Source organism: Lissotriton vulgaris, chromosome 7 (assembly GCF_964263255.1).
Source record: "Lissotriton vulgaris chromosome 7, aLisVul1.2, whole genome shotgun sequence".
Lineage (NCBI taxonomy): Eukaryota > Metazoa > Chordata > Amphibia > Caudata > Salamandridae > Lissotriton > Lissotriton vulgaris.
In genome coordinates, this window is record NC_141695.1 from 83,472,067 (window position 1) to 83,493,047 (window position 20,981).

The 20,981-nt window shown below is 41.4% G+C and overlaps 1 protein-coding gene across 1 annotated transcript in view; it reads right to left on the reverse strand.

Annotated features, from left to right (window-relative positions):
• The window catches only part of LOC147700838 (DBH-like monooxygenase protein 2), a 187,402-nt gene that overhangs the window by 67,955 nt on the left and 98,466 nt on the right, over window positions 1-20,981 (reverse strand). The window contains exon 7 of the mRNA XM_086928507.1: window positions 416-582. Within this exon, the coding sequence (XP_086784633.1) occupies window positions 416-582 (167 nt within the window). The remainder of the gene's footprint in view (window positions 1-415; window positions 583-20,981) is intronic.

Genomic DNA, 20,981 nt, shown 5'->3' on the forward strand with positions numbered 1-20,981 from the left:
CATCCATACTGGTGATAACAATCTCTCGCTCATTATTGGTTTCTATGAATCACTGGTCATCAAACTGGTGAACAAACTAGTGAATACCCATTTTCTACCAGTTAGACAATCCCCTATTTAGGATTAATTTTTATGGTAGTTCATAATTAGCATGTACACAACAAACACTAAAAACAAATAAAAAATGAAGTGTAGGGAGAAACCTATTAAATGTCTCCCTATAATATTTTCTAAAAAAGTGCTCCACCGAGGCTTTTGCCTCCTTCACATTGTTTTAAAGAGAAAAGTGGCACAATAGTTCCACTTGCTTTAGCAGTGTAATGGGGCTTCAGAGTTTTAGTATGCAAGTATGTTATCCTAAATATTCAGGGTAAACAACAGACTTTGACTCAACAAATACATGGCATTTATTCACCTGATTGAAAAGATCCGTTTTGCAAATTGTGTAAAGGTTGAATGATTCTGCCTGTGGTGGGATGAAGCTAAAATATCGTGATATAATCCCTGTTATTAGTATGCCAACATCATGCTCTCTTAATGATGGGGTGTAATACATCCGAATGCCAGAGCTGTCTATTTGCCCTGGAAGAAAAGAGAGATACAACACTTCCATTATTAACATTAATAAAACAGTTTTAAGACAATAACATCAGAGTTTAGGACACAGAATCTCCCTGATTGTTTGTTTGTCACTGTTTTGATCACACCAATGTTGGGTTACCATAATTATTTTGGAATAACATCATTGTGGTCAGGTAAAAGTCTGTATACCTATAGAGCTATATCAGATTCTAAAATTAATTTCAGTTTGTTCTTATTTATTATGTGTATGCTTTTTTTGCTAATATATATTTATTTATTTTATTTATTTCACTTGTAAATCAAACTGTCGCCTAACAGGCATCCTCGCGCTGACAGACTCATAACAGAGGGAGGGACAAGACTATCGACAATATAGGACTTTGGGAATAGCCAGGTTTTTAATCTCCTCCTAAACGGTAGGAGGTCAGTGGTTTGTCTGAGCTCGACCAGAAGAGCATTCCACAGTTTCGCTGCCGCCACACCAAATGATCTGCCTCCTGCTTTGGCTTTCTTAAACCTTGGTATCTTCACCCGTCTAGCCGAAGAGGAACGAAGGTTATGAACTGACACATGTCACGCAAACGTTCTTTGCAAGAGGACAGGACCCGACCCATGAAGGGCTTTCAACACCAGACAGAACTACTTAAACTAAACTCTCTGTCTCAACAGGAGCCAGTGCAACTGCGCCAGAGCCTTAGAGGAGGAAGACCTTGTAGGCCACCCTAGGGCTAACTTGGCCACAGCAGACTGGATTCGTTGAAGTCTGTCCATAAGATAGTTAAGGGACTTTAGCAGCAGCGAGTGACAGTAGTCTTACCTACTAAGTATGGTGCAACGCACCACCTATGCCTGAGCTGGGGAAGGCAGCAGAGGAATGATTTACCTTAGCAGTCTAATAATGGCCAGGCAACCCGCCACTATCTTCGAGACCTGAGCCTCCAAGTTGAGATTGCTGTTAAACATGACGCCCAGTTTCCGAACCACCTTCACTGGCTGAACCGATGGAAAAAGGTCAGAAGGCCAGAAGTTGCAAGGAAGAACAGATTGAACCCTGGCCCTCGGACAGTATAACACCTCTGTTTTACCTGCATTAAATTGCAGGGAGTTCTCCTTCAGCCAGTCCGCCGTATCTCACAGACAATTATTGAATGCTTACAGAGAAGTTGAATGATCTCCCTCCAAGGAGAGAATCAGCTAGGGGTCATCAGCATAATTAGCGATTTTAATGATATATTCTTTGATGACCGCAATCAATGGCTTCATGTAGAGGTTAAATAAAATCAGACTAATTGCCAAGCCTTGAGGAACACCATGCAAGATGGTGGAAAAGGTGGATTGGTAAGAAGGGAGGGACACAGCTTGTTGTCTGCCCTGAAGAAAGGACTGAAAACCACCAAAGGGCACTACCTGTAACCCCCACCTCTCTCAGCCTCCCCAGCAAGAGATATTTATATATATATATATATATACATATATATGGATGTGATCAAGCTCCCTAGAGGAGTGAAACGCGTTGTGGATGGACACCGGTCCTATGATTTTGATTTAATAAAATCTTGAACTCTGCTATCCATTTTAGGATTCGTACTTTCTTTCTGAACCACTACAAGCTACAGAAATAGAGTTGATCTGGAGGTCTGCACCTGGTTGTGTTTTCGCCGAGTAGTGGCGGAACAGGAACATTGTTTTTATATATATATATATCTATATATATATATATATATAGATATATATATATATATATATTCACAAAAAAAATCAGGGGTGTTATAGTTAGTTGGACATTTCGCTCATACAAAACCATTGAAATTCCTTTGTTATAGTTAGTTGCACTAACTATAACTCGCTCGCCCGCAATACACTGCTAATGGTGTCACATATTACATCATTCATGACATGGTCAGTGACATCATTGATGACATCTCAACTAAGTGGGCACCACAGGACACTGCAGGAGCCGGCCTGGGGAGTGGCGGTCCCCAGGGCATAGACAAGGCTCCAGGAGGGGGGCCGCGTGGCCCCCTTCCTACATTTTTCAGAAGCGCCGGGGGCGGAGGTCCCCGGGGCTGGGGGGCCTCTGGGTCCCCATTTCCAAATTGTTTAAACCCCAGTGTGAGGGTCCCCAGGGCTAGGGGGCCTGAGAGCCCCCACCCATTTCAAAGAAGCCCCACGGGGTGGCGGTCCCTGGGGCTACGGGGGGCCCTGTGGGCCCCCGCATATATTAAATTGGAACCCCAGGGGTGGCAGTCCCCGGGGCTGGGGGCATCAGAGCCCCTCACACCTAATGCTATAAAGCCCTGTGTGGTTGCAGTCCCCGGAGCTAGGGGGTTCTGAGAGCCCCCCACCCATTTTAAACAAGCCCCTGAGGGTGGCCATCCCTGGGGCTGCGTGGGGCCCCGTGAGCCCCCCACATATATTAACTAAGAGCCCTGGGGGGTGGCAGTCCACAGGGTAGGGTAGGGGGATTGGGACCCCCACACTACTTTTTTTAATAATGACACCGGGATTGGCTCCCCGGGAAAAATTACAATATTTAGCGCGGGAGACCGTGTTTCTTATTTTTTATATCGGTAGGATGCTGGATCCTATGTGCATCTCGCGATTTAAAAAAAAAAAAAATGTGGGACCCCCTGAGCAGTCCTAGGGGGTCAGTGTGTATCTAACCTGTCCCCTTTTCGTGTTTTGCGGTGTTTGTTTTTATGTTTCTTGTGCATCAGTTCTACCGAGACACAAGATGACTGCCAACACTTCCTGGTTTGGAGTGTTGACAGCCAATTAAAATACAGCTCTTGAATGGCAGGGTACGTTCAGGCTGTGCTTAAGGTACGCGGACCCTCTGAGCTCATAGATATATAAATGACTTTAACTGTCATTTTCTCAGGAACTACTGAACGGATTTACACAAAATAAGCAAAGGGCACGAGTCTAAACCAAGGACTACCTCTTTACCAAATTTGGTGTTATTCCGTTCAGCAGTTCAGGCTGTAGCTGCGGCTAAAAATCCTATTGGAAATTGCATGGGAAAATGTGTTTTTGGACGCCCCTTTTTTCTCAGCCTCCGCTTGATGAATCATCATGAAACTTTCAGAATGGGGGCAGACCGGAGCTGGACAATCGGCACCAAAGTTATTCGAAATAGAATGCTGCGGATTTCCTATGGACAATAGGTCCTAACTATAACTACCTACTGGCGACCGATTTACTGTGCGCGTACCATGCACGTTCGTACGATGTACGGTGCAAAGTCTGTAAGTCGTTCCGTGAGCGTATACAACCAAGAAAAATAAAAATATTTTTTGATATTTATGAAGTGTATGAAGTGTATGTGTTTACATGTTGGGTGGCTCTAAAAAGAGCCCTTATGTTTAATGGGAGATTTTAGTACCTACAAGTAAGTACCGATGTAGAGTCTTAAGTTCAAGAGGAAGACTCAGTTCCCCTCACCTGTAAAATATACACCATCTCTCCTATAGATGCCATGCATATTGAAACGCAGATTGTTATGGTAAATGGACCTCATTCCATAGTCTCGGAGAAACGCAGAAACAGATTTATTCACATGTTTCCTAGCTTTCTAAATCTGTGGACGAAATTGATTGGACCAGTTCCATTTTTGCCTTTGACATATATTAGACTTGACAAAGGTAGTTTGGGGAAAAAGTAACATCAGTTCTGTAAAGGTGTCCTTCATAAACATTTCCAGACCTACCCCAGTCAAAGTGCCTAGGTCATTGCCACCACAGTGCACAATTATGAGGTCAGGGTGTTGGAGATGCATAAAGGATTTCACCAATGGTATCAAGTGGTGCCAATTTAACCTCTCTATCCATTCCATTTAATGTCTACATTTGGTAAACCTAGGTCTTTGTGAATTCCTTTCTGTTGTGCATATATTTCACTCCCAAAAATATAGCTGTGTCCCACAATCCATACTCTAAGCATCTTGAAGAGAGGTCTGTATGCACTCAGATGGCTTCTGTAATAAAAGGGTAGTTTGAAGATTTTTTTTTCTAAAATGGTGGAAAAAATACAAAGAAGTGATTGGTTGTTTGAAACGTTTTTAGCTCTAAAACTAGGGTGCAATTTTCTGTTTTTTAAATGCCGGTTATTTATTGGTTAAGAAAAAGTGATAGAAAAGAACATTACTTAAGGTAAGCTGGTATATTGAAGAGTAAAGCACACTTGCTGTTTTGATTTACAACAATGTATGATGAACTTTTCACCTGTGTGCTCAGTTAGGTGTTCTCTGAAGTGTTTCTATTGTAACTGGCAGAATGTGGAATGGGGAAGGGTTGAAAGTTTTGTCAGGTGGAAAGGGTTCAAAAGTTCAAGTAATAGAAATGTGTGTTTCATTTTCATTTAATGTGGGAATAAATTCGATTTGTTATTTATTTGTATATGTGTGTAGATTGAGTGTGTAGATTGACAGGAAATGTTTGCTGTTTGCTATAGGACTTCCTGACTCCCTAGGGTTGCTTAGGTAGTTTTACAATGATTCCCAATGTCAAAATCTTTTTTTTTTTCTAGCTTAGGTACGTTTACGGAACGACTTACAGTCGTACGTACGTGCATGGTACTCACACAGTAAATATACTGCAACAAAAAAAATAGCCGGTATTATTAACTTTGTTTAAATCCCCGGGGACCCAATCCTGTGTTTTTGTGGTGGGGCTTATGGTCCCCCCGCAGCCCCTGGGACAGCCAACCCACGGGGTCTTTTTAAAAAAAAAAAAAAAAAAAACACTTGTAGGGGGGGCTGAAGTTCCCCTACACGCCCCGGGGACCGCCATCTCCCAGCCGTGGTGCATCTATTGGGGGCATAGGGATGTAGCCCCACTAGCCACACATGGACCCACCATCGCGTAAAGAGGACGCAAAAAATATTGCAATCATGCTTATGATCAATGATGAATTATAAGCAGAGCAACCCTCCGCCGCCGGGAATCCGGGACACACCCAACATATCCGGAGTGCGCCGTGGGGCTGGCCTGCTGCAGCTTGAGTGACAGTCCACACACTCAGCTGCAGCAGACAGTAGTGCGCACTGTGCAAGTGAATATTGGGGCTGAAACTTGCCTGAGCATACGCAAAAACTACCTGTGAAGTTCCCCTTAGAGAGAGGGACCAGGTGGTGCTGGTTTAGCCGGGCCGCAACCCCCAGGGTTACAAAGGGCGACTGGGCGAGTAATCAGTGTGCCCCCCTAGCCAATCCTGGCACTGCATGCAGCCCCAGGATTGGCTGGTCCACCGCGCAGCAGGGCAGGGCAATCAATTATTGGATGCCGCGCGTGGGTGGTGCAGCCACACTGCATAATGGCCAATCACTGTGTGAATTCATGTGAAGCCATGCAGTGATTGGCCATTTGATGTAGGGATGCGCGCACCGAATCTTCTACCTCTGTAGCCTGGGGCTCACCTCGTGCGCAGGCAGCAGCAGACTGTGACTCCCACCTGAGGCGCCTCCCCGTCACGACTTTCGGTGCGGTGCCTGTGTTGCTGAGTGTTATCGTGCTCTGCTCCACTCGTGTACACTACTACACACTAGATTAGTGCCTGGTAAGGCCACAGTGCATACAGTTTAGCTTAGTATATAACATTTATGAAATTGGCCTTGACTTTGTATGGAAAAAGGCGGAATGAGGCTAAAAAAGAATAACTCAGTGGTCTTTCCAAATAATTCCCAGTAGTCATTTCATGGCCCTTTCATCGCTTGAAGGAACAGTTGGAAATGTACTTAAAGAAGAATGGTGTGTCACAATGTCTTCTTCGGGTCGGAACGGATCGATAATATTTCATTGTTTGTGTTCCTCTCTCTGCTTCTCAAATCAAAACCATATTCCTTGATTGCTAACAAATGTCTGACCACATGTTCTGTACGAATTCCAACTCACAGTGCTTTGGCTTTGCTTTTTAGTAGATCGGCGTGCTCACCAGATAGCTCTGGTAAGGGCCGGACTGGGGCAAAAATAGGGCTCTGCGCCAACATCGAAGCTAAAAAAGGTGCACCCTGTTTGGAAATCAAAGCACCTTTGAACTTCTTAAGACAGGCTGTATGAGTATTTTCCAAGGTATGAAAGACTGCAAGGAGGATGTGACATAACTGAAGGCAATCTATGTTTTAATATCAGGTTACTCGCAGTGCATACCCAATACTAGTCCGAGCTGTCAGAAGTTTGCTGAGAATGTGGGGTTTGCATGTGAGAATATTGAAGCAAGAGACTAGCCTTGAAATTGGTTTTCTCTCACCTGAATTGGGAGGGTTGGACTTGGTATGCATGTTGTGTGCTTATGCATACAATCCAAAGCATACTCATTTTTCAGGGCACACTCACACGGCAAAGCAGACTCACACAGGAATGCTTCCACACTAATACTGAAAGGTATGCTCACATTGAAAGAGGCACCCATTTTGTAATGCATGCTCAATGCAGTTCGGGCAAACCTTTCATCTGCTAACTAACAGAGGGAATAGAGCAGCTCTCATGGTTGAAATCCATGCCAAGTTATTGCCGCTGTTGTAAAAGTCATGGTGGCAAGGCACTCTCACAAAAGGCATGCTTCCACTAATACTGCAAGGCAGGCTCACATTGAAAGAGGCACTCATATTGTAATGCATGCTCACTGAAGCTCAGTGAAGCTCTTCATCTGCTAGCTCACAGAGGTAATAGAGCAGATCACGGAGATGAAATCAATTTGCTCGTCGAAATCCATGTCAAGTACATCATGTTACAAACAACAGGAAAATAATGGTTATAGTGCAAGCGAGATGTGCTACTAATTTTAAAGGACAAGCACACACAACGAGGCACATATACTTAGAGACTCACACTGTCAAAATGCTCTAACCTTGGGATGTATGTCATTACGATGTGTTGTTTACACCACGCTACCATTACAACGCAGTTATCACAACGCAAGTCGTTACAACGACTTGCACTGTAGGCGCCAGACTTAGGAATAGCACGATTTACTATTCCAAGTCCAGCCTATGCAACAGTAGGTAAGGTGTTGGAATAGTAAATCTAGTATTCCTTAGTCTCCAGCGCAATCCAGCGCAAGTCGTAGTAACGACTTGCATTGTGACGACCGCGTCGTAATGGTAGTGCGGTGTAAGGACCACGTTGTAATGGTCGTCTCCCCTACCCTTGCAGTCTAGATCCACACTAAAATCCCATAATACAGGCCCTTAAACAGCCAAACCCGGCTCATGCATTGACCAACTCACCTGCCTGCCAGACCCTGCTCGGTCGCTGTATAGGCCAGGCCGAGCCTGAATCGAGCAGGGAGGCCAGTCCACTTGAAGTGGCATTGACAGGCCAGTGCGCCTGCAGGCTGCCCCTCCAGAAAGAGGCCTGTGGCCACATTATCCACTCGACTTGCGTTTGGAAAGGTCATCATTAATGCCATGAGCCTGTGAGGTGTGCGTTGTGTATGTCTGAATGTCAGAGGCGGAGACGGGCTACTAGCTGGTGTGTAAGCATACAAGTCTAGTCTACAGCAGGCCCTAAGAATGCCCACCCCATCTCCATCTGATGCTCCCCATTGGCTTTTGAATGTGCCCGCTGCAACCCGGAGGCCTGTGAGGCTGCACAATTGGACTTGGTATTTTATAAAAGTGTGCACGTCAAACGCTTCTAAGCCGTGGACTTCCATGTGAGAACGGGGACTTTTACAATGCTTTAATATCTCGATTTGAACATTTTGTAGGTGAGTGTACATTGAAATACATCTTAAAGTACATTCCGTGCAAGTGCTGAGTCACCTGCAAGAGAAAGGCACAGTAGTTGCCTAGCGACCACGCCTCAGTCAAACCTTCACACGTTTTTTTTTCTTCAATAATGCACTAGTACCTTGCGTTATGGGCGTTACATACATGATCGCCATTCCTAATCTTGGGGGTATATTCAACAGTGTGTAAAGTGATGACATAAATGACACAAAGGAGGAAGTTCTTAGTCTGTTTTGACTGCAGCCGTGATAATCAGTCATCGGGCGGGCAGCTACAGTAGGAACTCTGGGAGATATTTTAAGTCTCGCAGTTGTGCTGGGGTGATCTGCCTGCTGAACTATTCCAACGCCATGGTATGTACTGATGAGCAAGAAGGGCTCCCACAAATCATCCTTTTCACATAGTGCTTGCTGCTACAGCCTTCCTCCTGCTTTATGGCGCTGTAAATCGTGCATTTGTGCAGGTTCAGCGGGGCAACCTACTTACAACCCATAGTGGGCAGTCATAAGCAGTGCGCAGAGTATGTATATGTGTAAAAAAAATGTGTCTCACTCCTTGGCACTGTCCCACGTGACAGAGGCCATGCTTTACCAGGTGCTGAAAATGAACAGATAACAATTTATTTTTGAAACACTAGGGTCATCCAACAAAGACTGTGGGGGAAAAAACATAACCTCTCTCTGCTTATACTGTCCCCTCTCTTCTGATATTTCCCCTCTTTCTTTATTTTTACTTGGCTTTCTTCATATTGCTGCTAGTTCTAATAGTCCCTTCTGTCCTCTTAGTCCCTCTCTGTCCTCCTTGTCTCCTCTTTCTCTTAATAGTCCCCCTTCTTTTTATACTCCCTCCTCTTACTTCTTATTTTTCTCTCTCTAATCATACCTCCCTTTAACAATTCCCCAGTCAGTATATATAGACTGCTGCATACACTCTTGGGCAGATTTACAGGCACCTTGGGCCTCTTTCTTGTTCTATTGTGTCTCATTTTTGGATGTAATGTTGGCAAAAAATAATGCAGCAAATTGGAAATGTGTTTGCAAAATGAGTCAGATTGAGGAGAAGATTGCGGCTGGTCAGTGAGTCCGAACGGGAGCTCCTTGTTTGCTCCGTGTAAAAATGGACTCGAAATCTTGAAAATACTCTGCTGATAACACAAAAATGCATCCGATCACAGCCTGGTGAACTCGGTGAAGTTGTTGCTTTTGGGGAAGTTCCTATTGTCTCTCTTTTCACTGTGTGAAAGAAAGCATGGCGATAGATATAGGAGATAAGAATCCAGTCCTGGACCCGGATATCTTTAGGAACAGACCGGACACACAAGGAAAGCACCACAGCTATCCGGCAGCAGTCCGGAAACACAAAGATATACAAAGAAATGCCAAAAGTCACACATACAGCAGGAAAAGTGGAGTTACCTGGTGAAGTTCTCTTGCAGAGTTCTGCGTCCCCAGATTACGCGTCTCACCGTCCTGAACACGAGACATATGTCGGCTGGTGGGAGGCGGCGTCTGCAGCCCACAGGAATTGCCGTAGGGCAGCAGGCAGAATTGTCGTTTTCTTCCGGGGTAAGGGAGGAAGCGACAGAACCTGCAGTAGCGGCGGAGCAAGTACAGATGAGACGAAGACTCATGCAGGTCAGAAGGGACGAATCCTAGCCCAAGAGATAGCGCTTGGACCGGCGGAGGGGCGCAACATAATCAAGCAGACGGTGGAGACAAAAAAGAAGTCAGCAGGGGGGTCCCCATAACCAGCACATGAGTCGGGTAAGCCGGGTTTGAGGCCAAAAGGTGGAGGGAGCGAAGGAAAAGGCTGCAGCAACAGTAGTAGGGGCAAAGAGTTCTGGCTATAAACAACAAATTATTAGTCTTGGAACTGCATCTTGCAAACTTTTTGAGGAGGGCGGTGAGGTTTCTGTTGGGGGCTTAAAAAAGGCAGACACAGTCTTCTCTGTCGAGGCGGTCCAAGTTGTGGAGAAAGGAGCACGTCAAGATTTGGAGCTAAACGGGAAATCTACCTATTGTTTAAGGAATAGGCAGTTTTTTAAAACGAACCAACCTCCAGACATTAAACAACCCATTAGCCTGCGCAGTACAAAAAGAAAAACTAAGAAGCCCCAAGAATCCAAGTGAAGACAAACAAAAAATAAAGCAATTGGTGGATAAAGTGGACATAAGTGACTGCTCAAAAGTTAAGATTGATTGATTGATTGATGCTTTATTTCGATATGCACATATCATAAAAGCAGTACAAAAGATAAAAACAGCATGTCGAAAAAAGTAAGAATGTACATTTAGTAAAAAGATAAAACACATTAGGTCAGCATAAATTAGATAAAAAGAGAATTAAATTGATATGGACAGTCTTCTAATTCTAATCAACCAAGCCCATTTTAAAAACTTAGCGACAGCACAAACAATGGGAGGGGCTGTGTTAGTTAAGAGGATCCGGAGTGCAACAGAGTGCTGACGAGTACTCAGTTTTCTACAGATGTGACCGAGCCAACGTGATCTGGGGCGACCGTAGTCCGGGCATTCAAAAAGAAAATGTGGCACCGTCTCTGGCTTGTCTTGACAAAGAGCACAGTAGCCTGATGTAGACTGGGATTTATTCCACCTCGAGCAGAAGTCGGCCAAGGGTAGGGTTCCTAACCGAAATTTAATGTTAAGATAACTCCCTCTTTAAGAACTTTCTTTAAATACAGGAATAGGGCCGAGAGCCGGCCAGGAGATAAAACAAATAGAGAGACCTCAGGGAAAGTCGCTAAACAGCGAACACACTAGGATGAAGGATACTCCTGCTCATAGTTCCCCTAATCTTCCAGCAGGCTCAGCGGATGCGACGACAGGGCAGGCAGACAGACCTAGCCAGAGTCCAGCTCATAGCCAGACCCAAGCCCAAGCCCGAGCCCAAGCCCAAAGCCAAGCTCAAATAAAAATTCAACAGAAGTCTTTTTAGGAAAAATGCTAGAGGAGGTCAGGTCTAGATTTCAAATCTCTGAAGGGAATCAAATCAAGATCCAAGACGCTTATGAGATGCTAGATACCAAATTAAATGCCCTAGGAGAAAGAGTAACAGCAGTAGAAGCAGCGGTGGACTCACTATGCAGCAAAGTACAGTCAAACCAAAAAGAAATCAGAACCTTGAAGGCAAAAAATAAAACCGTCAATGACAAGCTCGAAGCATTGAAAAATCAATCCAGAAGAAGTAACTTGAGAGTTCTAAATATACCAGAAGGGCGAGAAGGCTGAGATATAAAAAAAATTCATCATTACACTTCTGGAGGAATATTTCCCATGGAGTAAGGATCTTGGTCTAGAGGAGGACATCCAGCGGGTGCATAGAGACCTGTTTGGGAAAAATAAGGAGAGAAAAAATCCAAGAAAAGTACTGATTAATTTCAGAACATATTCTCTCAAAGAAAGAATCCAAAGCGAGGATTTAAAAACTGGAAGTCACAACAAAGATGACTGGTCTTTTAGAATACGTTTGGATATAGCAAAAGCAACACAAGACAGGCAGTGGGAATTGGGGCAGATAATGCGGGAACTAAAATCCCTTGGGGCCACAGTCCAAATGAAATTCCCGGCTTCACTCAGGATCATGTGGAGGAACAAAATGTACAATATCAGAGACCCAAAAGAGATTGAAATATTCCCGGAACAAATGCGTGATCAAATGCGAGATCAGACTCAGAAATAACCTCTACTGAAAACAATAATCAGAGTATTTTCTATAAATATTGTAAATAAGTAAAAGTGGGCTATTACCAAAGCCCTAAGAAGAAGGGAAGCTTCTCCAGGTAGGGGAGTGTTTTAAACTTGCACATAACAAAAAAAAAACAGAAGATAAATATGCACAGGAGATGGGAGCAAGTTAGGGGAAAGAAAACAAAAATATGTCCTCAGCATTGCACAAGAGGGGGAAACCGGGGGCTGGCATAAGGAAAAAGGTTGATAGAAATGAAAAAAGATATAAAAAATGTAAAAATACCTTCCTGGAATGTTAACGGGTTATGTACCAAGAGTAGATGAAGGAGAATACTAGAATATATAAAAACAATAGATAGTGAAATATTAATCCTTCAAGAAACGCATATATTAAAAAAAGAGTGGGAGGAGATCATAAAGAAATTATATTGGGTTGACACATATACATGCACTGATCAAACTTGTATTATTAACGGAGTGGCCATTCTTTTTAAGAAACCGTTAAAGGCAAAGGTGGAGTCAGCCGAAACGGATCCAAAGGGCAGATGGGCAGTGGCTAATGTAAGGATACAGAATGAAGTATACACGGTAGCAGGTTATTACGGTCTTAACATGGATGATCCACTCCCCCTACAATCTCTATACACACAATTACTCTCGGCCACCTCACCAATTTTAGGGGGAGATCTTATTATCATCTGGACCCAAAAGTGGATTGGTACCGCCAAGGCAGACAAACAAGCCTGCCAAAAGTGAGAGACTGGATAGGGGTGTGTACAAGGGATCTGAAAATTGCTGATATATGGACAGAAAAAGAGGACAAACAAAATAATTTTACATTTAAGAACAAAAAATTAGGTATACAATCACAAATTGACTACTTCCTGGTAGATCAAGGGCTAGTCGAGAAAACACTAAAAGTTATACATATCCAAGCATACCTCTTGGACCATTCTGCGGTCCAGATCACATTACAATTGAGGGATAGCACTGTAGGTCCGAGATGGACAATGGATCGAACAATCCTCACAGACCCCCAAATAGTCAAGCTGCTTAAACAGGAGACAGAGTTCTACTTTAAGGACAACAAAGAGGGCGTATCCACGCAGACCACCTGGGACGCATATAAGGCAGTGATCTGGGGGAAAATCCTCAGCCTGGCAACATTTAAATCTAAGGGAATTAAACAGAAAATCTATAACTTGGAAAACATTATCAAATCCCTTGATTTACAGATAGTAGCAGAAACACCATCCCCTGTCAGAGACCGCTTGGAGGCGGATAGAGCAAAACAAAAAGAAAAACTAACAGAAATGCTGGAAGATAGAATCAGAGAGAAATGGGAAGCTAGCAAACTCACCCATTATGAGTATGGGGAGGGATGTGGGAAAATGCTGGCATGGAAAACCAAGACGGACCCGACCAGAAATAAAATTGCTAGCATAGACCCTCGTAATGCTCTACACAATGGCTCAGAGGAAGCAGTAATAAAACATGAGTTTGCCGCTTTCTTCTCGGATCTCTACACGGAAGACTGTAATCCTGAAATTGAGGAAATAAGGTATTTCCTGGATGCCCAGAATCTCTCCAAGCTATCAGCTGCTGAGAAAGAAAAACTAAATGAAGAAATAACAACTAAATAAGTAGAAGAAGTCATTAAAAGCCTAAAGAGAGGTAAAGCAGCAGGCCCGACTCCATTCCGAACGAGTTTATATTAAATTAAGAGACTCCCTGGTTCCTTTTTTAACGTTGTTGCTCAATGAAATTTTCCTGGAAAACGGCGCTCTGCCTGAGTCATGGAATGATGCCACAATCACTATCCTCCTAAAACCTGGCAAAAACCCTAAAAAAAGTGAGTCATACCGCCCAATATCCATTTTGAATTGCGACTACAAAATCTCTTTACGCAAATTGTTGCTAAAAGACTTGGGAAAATAGCAGGGTCTCTGATAAATGATAACCAAACGGGCTTTGTGGCAGGAAGGCACCTACAAGATTTGACGCATGAATTGATCGGTGCAATCGACATAACTGTTAATGAGAAACTCCCCCTTTCAATAATAGCAATAGACGCTGCTAAAGCCTTTGACAGAGTCATTTGGACCTACCTGAGTGAAGTTTTAAAAAAATTCAAACTGGGGGTAAATATACAGAACATGGTAGAAAAAATCTATTGCTCCCCTAGGGCAAAAATCTTAATTAATGGCAATCTCAATGATAACATCCAGATAAAAAGAGGAACAAGACAAGGTTGCCCGCTCTCCCCCCTGCTATTCAATTTCTATATCGAACCAGTGGCAGAGAGTCTCATAAACCAACAGTTAATATACCCGTTTTTTTATCAAGGGTGGTCCAAGATAGTGGCCCTTTATGCAGATGACCTAATGATATTTACGAGCAACCTGATCGGGTCCCTGAACACAATAGAAGAGACCCTACTAAACTTTGAGAAAATCTCTGGTTATCAAATCACCCAAGCTAAAATGGAGACCATGAGCTGGAACGAACATGCAGTCAGCCCCTATGATAAGAATAAAATCAGGTGCTTAGGTATAGATCTCATTAAAGATCTGGATAAATTAGCACAAATTAACATCCACAGAGTTGAGGGGGAAGTAATAAAGTTTCTGAAAGTGTGGGGCAGCCTACCGTTGACAATATTGGGCAAGTCCAACATTATTAAAATGTCTGTCATTCCGAAATATACATTTGTGTTTGCGCTATCCCGTTGGAATTTAAGAGAGAGACAATAATGAAAATATAGGGAGAACTCACACGTTTTATCTGGTCTTCGAAAAGACCCCGAATTACTTGGAGCAAAATAAGAGGAAAGAAAGAACAGGGGGGGATTGCCAGCCCAGATCTTTTGGAATATTGCAGAGCCTTCCAATTTAAACCGGGCAGGGTGATGCTAAACACATACGACAAGTATCCACCATATCTCCAAGCAATGACCAAATATACTAGCCATTTCCTTTATATATTCGGACATCCAAAATATTTTAAAAAAGTGAAACTAAAGATTTTAAAGTCTGCGGCAAAATTATGGAATTGCATAAGATGTGCTCTGGATATTCCCTATTTCAGTGACCTGGCCCCAATATGGGACTCCCCTGGCACTCCGGAATGTCTCAAAGACACATTTTCATTTCCATTAAAAACAGCAGGAATAACAGAATGGGGACAACTCTTGTCACATTACAAAATAATGGACTGGGAGATACTATCCTATTCAACAAATGCTTCCCTAGCAAAATTTACATATTATCAGCTTTCAATTTGGGTGAAATCATTAAAAGAAACCAGAAAAGGAAATGTGACTATTGAATCCGTGATATTGCAAAAAAAATCTTTCCACAAAGAAATCTCCTACTGGTATTGGGCCCTCATCTCAGCAGGAGAGGAGGAATTCCTGATTCCAGAGAGAACTTGGGGGAATGAAATGACGACGCTGGATATAAACAACATATGGCAAGTATCTATGATCAGATGCTGGTCAATTTTAACGTCAGCTGCATTAAAGAGAAATCATACATTTACCACCCATTGAGCATATTGGACCCCGAAAAGACTCTCCAAATTCAGCGGGGCCTCAGTCAAGAACTGTCCAAAATGCGGGTTGGAAAAAGCCGACAACTTACATATGTTCCGGCAGTGCCCCAATCTTGATGGCTTCTGGAATATTGTGGGTAAGACCCTAGATGAGGTGTTGGGAAGACATCTGAATGTAAGTATCGACCTAGTTATTTTCAGGGTAGGTAGCTCTAATGCCTTAGAAAAATTGTCTAAGTCACAGGAAAACATATCATTCCTATTGATATTGTTGGCCAGAAGGGAGATTTGCGTGAAATGGATCAGTCCAACTCCTCCGCTCCATAGAGAATGGCTGGCTTCAGTCCTGAAAATATATAAAATGGATAAAAGGAAATTACCTAGTAGGAAGTATACATTTTGGGAGATATGGGAAAATTATCACTTGAGATAAAACCAGATAATTTACCAGAAATGTCAGAACAGAAAAGGTTGGTATAACATCTCCACAGTCCAATGATTATGTGTTAGCAATGTAAAACCAGGTGAAGGCCTGCAAGAGTAGCCAGAGTGATTAGGTCAACCCCACTCGGAAAAACCTTCCGGGTTATTGGAAATAAGGGGACCCCTCTATGGATGTATGACGGTACCATGCGTACTTTTACAACGCGTACCGTTACTACGCTACTTTTACCACACAAGTCGTTACAACGACTTGCATGGAGGGGCGCTGGATAGTAAATTATTTAATTTACTATTCAAACTCCAGTCCCCGTGGACTCTAGGGAAAGGAGTTGGATAGTAAATTAAAGTATTTACTTTCCTGGAGCGCCCCCCAGCGCATGTCGTTGTAACGACTTGCGCGGTAAAAGTAGCGTGGTAACGGTACCGCGTTGTAAAAAATGCGTGGTAACCGCTGTATACCCCCCTCTATCTTTAAAGCTCCGTAGGGTAACTGCCCAGCCCCAGCCCCATGGCGGTGAAGGTAAAGGATAAAGAAAGAAAAGGGACCCCGACAACTCCTTACTCACAATGTTGCACAATGAGGACTAAAAAAAAAAAAAGCAAAATGAGTCAGGATTGTCCACTGAAATGTAGTGGTTATATACATAGAATGTGTTCAGTCACTTAAACATTTTAGAGTGGTAAATGTGTTTTGGTAAAATGTACGGTTTTATATTTTTGGTCTAGAATCACACTGAGCATCTGCGTAAATTAAGGAATTATACTTGCACCTTTTTTCCATAATCTCCACTGTCTCTCCTCACAGTCTACCTCTCTTTGCTTATACTGACCCCACTCTTCCGATATTTCCCCTCTTTCCTTATTTTCACTTGTCTTTCCTCATAGTGCTGCTTGTTCTCATAGTCCCTCCTGTCCTCATTGTCCCCCTCTGTCCTCATTTTGTCCTCTGACTCCTAATCGTTCCCCTTCTTTTTATATTCCCTCCTCTGACCTCTTAATCCTCCCTGTCTCATCATACCTCCCTCTTAAAAAAGCCCCAGTCAGTATTCATAGACTGCTGCATACACTCTTGGGCAGATTTATAAGACCCTTTGGCCTCTTTCTTGTTGTATTGTTTCTCATTGTGGATGTAATGTTGGCAAAAAAATAATGCAGCAAATTGGAAATGTGTTTACAAAATGAGTCAGGATTGTCCACTGAAATGTAGTGGTTATATACATAGAATGTGTTTAGTCACTTAAACGTTTTGGAGTAGTAAATATGTTTTGGTAAAATGTATGGTTTTACATTTTTGTCTATAATCACACTGAGCGTCTGTGTAAATTAAGGAATTATACTTGCACCTTTTTCTAAAATACCTCTTAATCCTCCCTGTCTCATCATACCTCCCTCTTATCAAGGCCCCAGTCAGTATTCATCGACTGCTGCACACACTCTTGGGCAGATTTACAAGCCCCTTGGGCTTCTTTCTTGTTGTATTTTGTCTAATTTTCCTGTCTCCTTATACTTCTCTTTTGTCTTCCTATTTGCCTTTCTTTTAACATAATTCCACTACTCTTCATAATCTCTCCTGTCTTAATATTCATCCCTGTCATCATAGTTTTTACTGTCTCGTCATAATAATCTCTCTATTGGTATACATTCAGTCCTTTGTTATATTTCTGTTTTCTCCTCATTTGTGTGTCTCTCTCTCTCTTTATATTCCTTATTTTTTCTCATATATACTATTTTTTCCTTTTCTTCTTATTCTTGCTCTTCTTTGCACATACTTCACATTCTTTTCTTTTCTTTTTCTTTCTCTTCTCATACTCTCCTCTCTCTGCTCTCAATTCTATTCTCTTTTCTTATACTCCCGATTCTGTCCTGATATTTCACACTTTTCTTATTGTTATATTCCTCTCATCATTCTCACCCCTGTCCTTACACTCCCTCCTGTTTTCATATTTTTCTCTCTTTTCTCTGACTTCTCCCTGTCTCCTCATACTATTCCCTTTTACTTATATTCCCTTTTGTCCTATACTCCTTCTCTTTGTGTTCGTCTTCTCCTGTCTCTCTTCATATTCTTTTTCTGTTTTCATTTTGTGTTGGCTCTCTTTATACTTCACGTTTTTTGTTCATATTGCCTGTTCTCTTCTCTTACTCCTCCTTGACTCCCTATGTATACTTTGCAGCACTTTCCTCATACTCCGGTCTTTTCATACTGACCTCTCTCTTTATATTTGTTTGTCTTGTCATACTCTACCCTCTTTCGTCATACTTTCTTTCACACTTCATAATCCACCATCTGTTTATACTCTTTCATTTCTCTCGTAGTGTATCTTCTGTTTTTGTATACCCTTTTTCTTCTTATTTAACACTTTTTCTCACGTTATTGCTGCTCTCTTCTGGTACTCTTCTGTCTCTTGCTATATTCACCCCTCTTTAGTTATATATTTTTTTGTCCTAATACTAGTGCCTGTTTCCACATATTCCTTGTTTTCTGTTTATACTCCTAGTCTCTCTTCTTATACTGTCCCCCTGTTTCTTCACAGTCTGTCTCTTTCTTCTTATACTCTTCCTTTTCTCGTCATACTGGCACCTTTCTCCTCATACTCCTTCTAATCTCTTCATACTTTCCAGTCTTTTCATAGCCTTATACTGTAGTGTCTTCTAATTTTCTTTTTTCTATTTAAATTTCTCGTTGTCTCATAGTCCTCTTTCTCTTGTTGTAACTCCTTCTATTTTCAAACTCCCACGTTTTTTGTGATAATCTCCCCTTAATTCTTTTAAGTAATATAATAGTGTATTTCATATATTTATTTTTCTAAAGTGATATATATTTTTTATAATAGATTCTTTTGATCAACACTAAAAAAAATCATTCTGCCTACAAAAACTGAAAAGAGGAAAGAACAAAAGAAAGCAGTTTATTTAAAGAGAAGTCATCTACAAGATTTACCTGAAGAACAATGTGTTAATAAAAAGAAAAAAAGTCCTGGTAAGAAAACTAATACTGTTCTGTGAAAATTGTTAAACACTAAGAGTAGTGTGCACAAAGAAATTTTTTTTATTATTGCATCTGCAACTAAGAGGAAAGAGAAGAACCATGGAAAATCATCTTCTGAAAAAAAAAACGTGTTCAGCAGAATGAGGAAAAAACACTAAAAGGAATACGGAAGAAGTTGTTCTGTAAGTATTGTGTAATTTGACTAAGGTAGTAAATAATTGTAAAAGAAAAACAGCATTTTATAAGAAGAATAAATGTATTGAAAAAGTAGTTGAGAAATGTTTTGAATTGAAAAAAAACTATTCATTTAAGTAATCAATATAATTTGATCATTAGATAAGCCAATCCATTTAATGAAGGCCAAAAGTAAGCGGTAAAAACAGAAGTAATTTTTCTGAGTTTTTTTTGGGTGAATGGAAACATAGTTCAAGTTCTGAGCCTTTTTTTAATAAAGACAGTTATCTTCAGTGTAATGATTTGTTGCATGCAGTTGACACTACAGGTCGTGCTTATGAGGTTAAAAATGGTTGTCCTATGGAGAAAGAGAAAATTGTTCCTAGAAATGCAGAAGAGGTGTTAGCTGATGAAGTTTCAGGGAGACATCCTAAAGCTCCAGTGTACACGTCGAATTGCAGTAGCATTTGTAGTGTACGACAGGAATCTATTGATTTTGTTCACAATTTCTTATGTAACTGTACTAAGAAAAGTGTTAAACAGAAATTACGATGTTGCAAGGATTGGACCCTTGTAGAGTGAAATAAAATACTGGTTTGCAAGGTCATTCTCTGGCTTGTCTTTCTAAAAAAGTATGTCGAAGTGTTTTCCACCATTTCAGGATGTTAGCAGTTCATCATACTCAGATGGGGAAATTAGTCAGAACAATGTATTAAGTCCAGCACTAATGTTAAAAAAATTAAACAGTGCTCTTTTGCATGGATCTGTATCAGATGTAACGATTGTTTGTGATGAAATTCAGATTATTCACTTTGGTCCTCAGGAAAACAGTGCAAAAACTGAGATATTATTTGAAGAAAATGTGGAAGAGAATATACAACACTGTACTGTAGAAAAAATTTGAGCAAGAAATTACAAAGTTTAAGGTGATTTCAGGTGAAAGGCCAAATTATTCTTGTATCTGTTATCGACTAACTTATTATAAAAATCAGACAAGGACTGTTGATTTGTATTTAAAAAGTGAAATGGAAAATAATAATGAGTGGAAGGATTTTGCAACCTATTTGTTGGTAGAGAATTGTTTTGATTTGGGTACTGATCAGCGTATTTGTAAATATTGTTATAAAAAATTAGATCGGAACAGAATGCCTGCTGGAGCTGTTCATAAGTTGGTAAGTATTCCTTCTAAACTGATGGATTTAAATATTTATGAGTCTATTCTGATTCAATGTGTGCATCCATTTCAAGCTATTGTTCGTATGGAGCCTAAGACAGGGAAATTGCTTCCTTCATATTTACAGAGAGGATTAAAGGGAAGAGTTGTATATTTGCCTCTAGATTTAAAAAAAAATATGGAAAAGATGAACCTCTAGTTTTTCTTGTTAATGGTGTTACTACAAAGAGTAAAAAAAATGGCAAGAATTAGTGGATGTTAGGAAAGTGAAAATGGCAACGTTGAATCTGGTAAAAAATAATCAGTACTATAAAAATGTGTATGTGAGAGAAGAATAAATAACTGTAGAAGAAGATAGTGAGTCGCCTTCTGGACAATTTGAAAAAGTGGATGTGTCCAGAACTGAAGAAATATACGAACATTACAGTGTCCATCCACTTCATTCTAAAGAAGTGATTGGGAATACTATTGAGTTATTCCAAATGAAAGAAGCAAAGGGAAATCCTATTAGTGTATGGGAAAAAAGCGTGGAAGCTCGTTGTTTCCCTCAGTTGTTTCCCACAGGAAAAGGAGGAAGATATGATGAGCGACCTGTGCAGATTCCTGCATCAGAATACCAGACATCAAGATTGT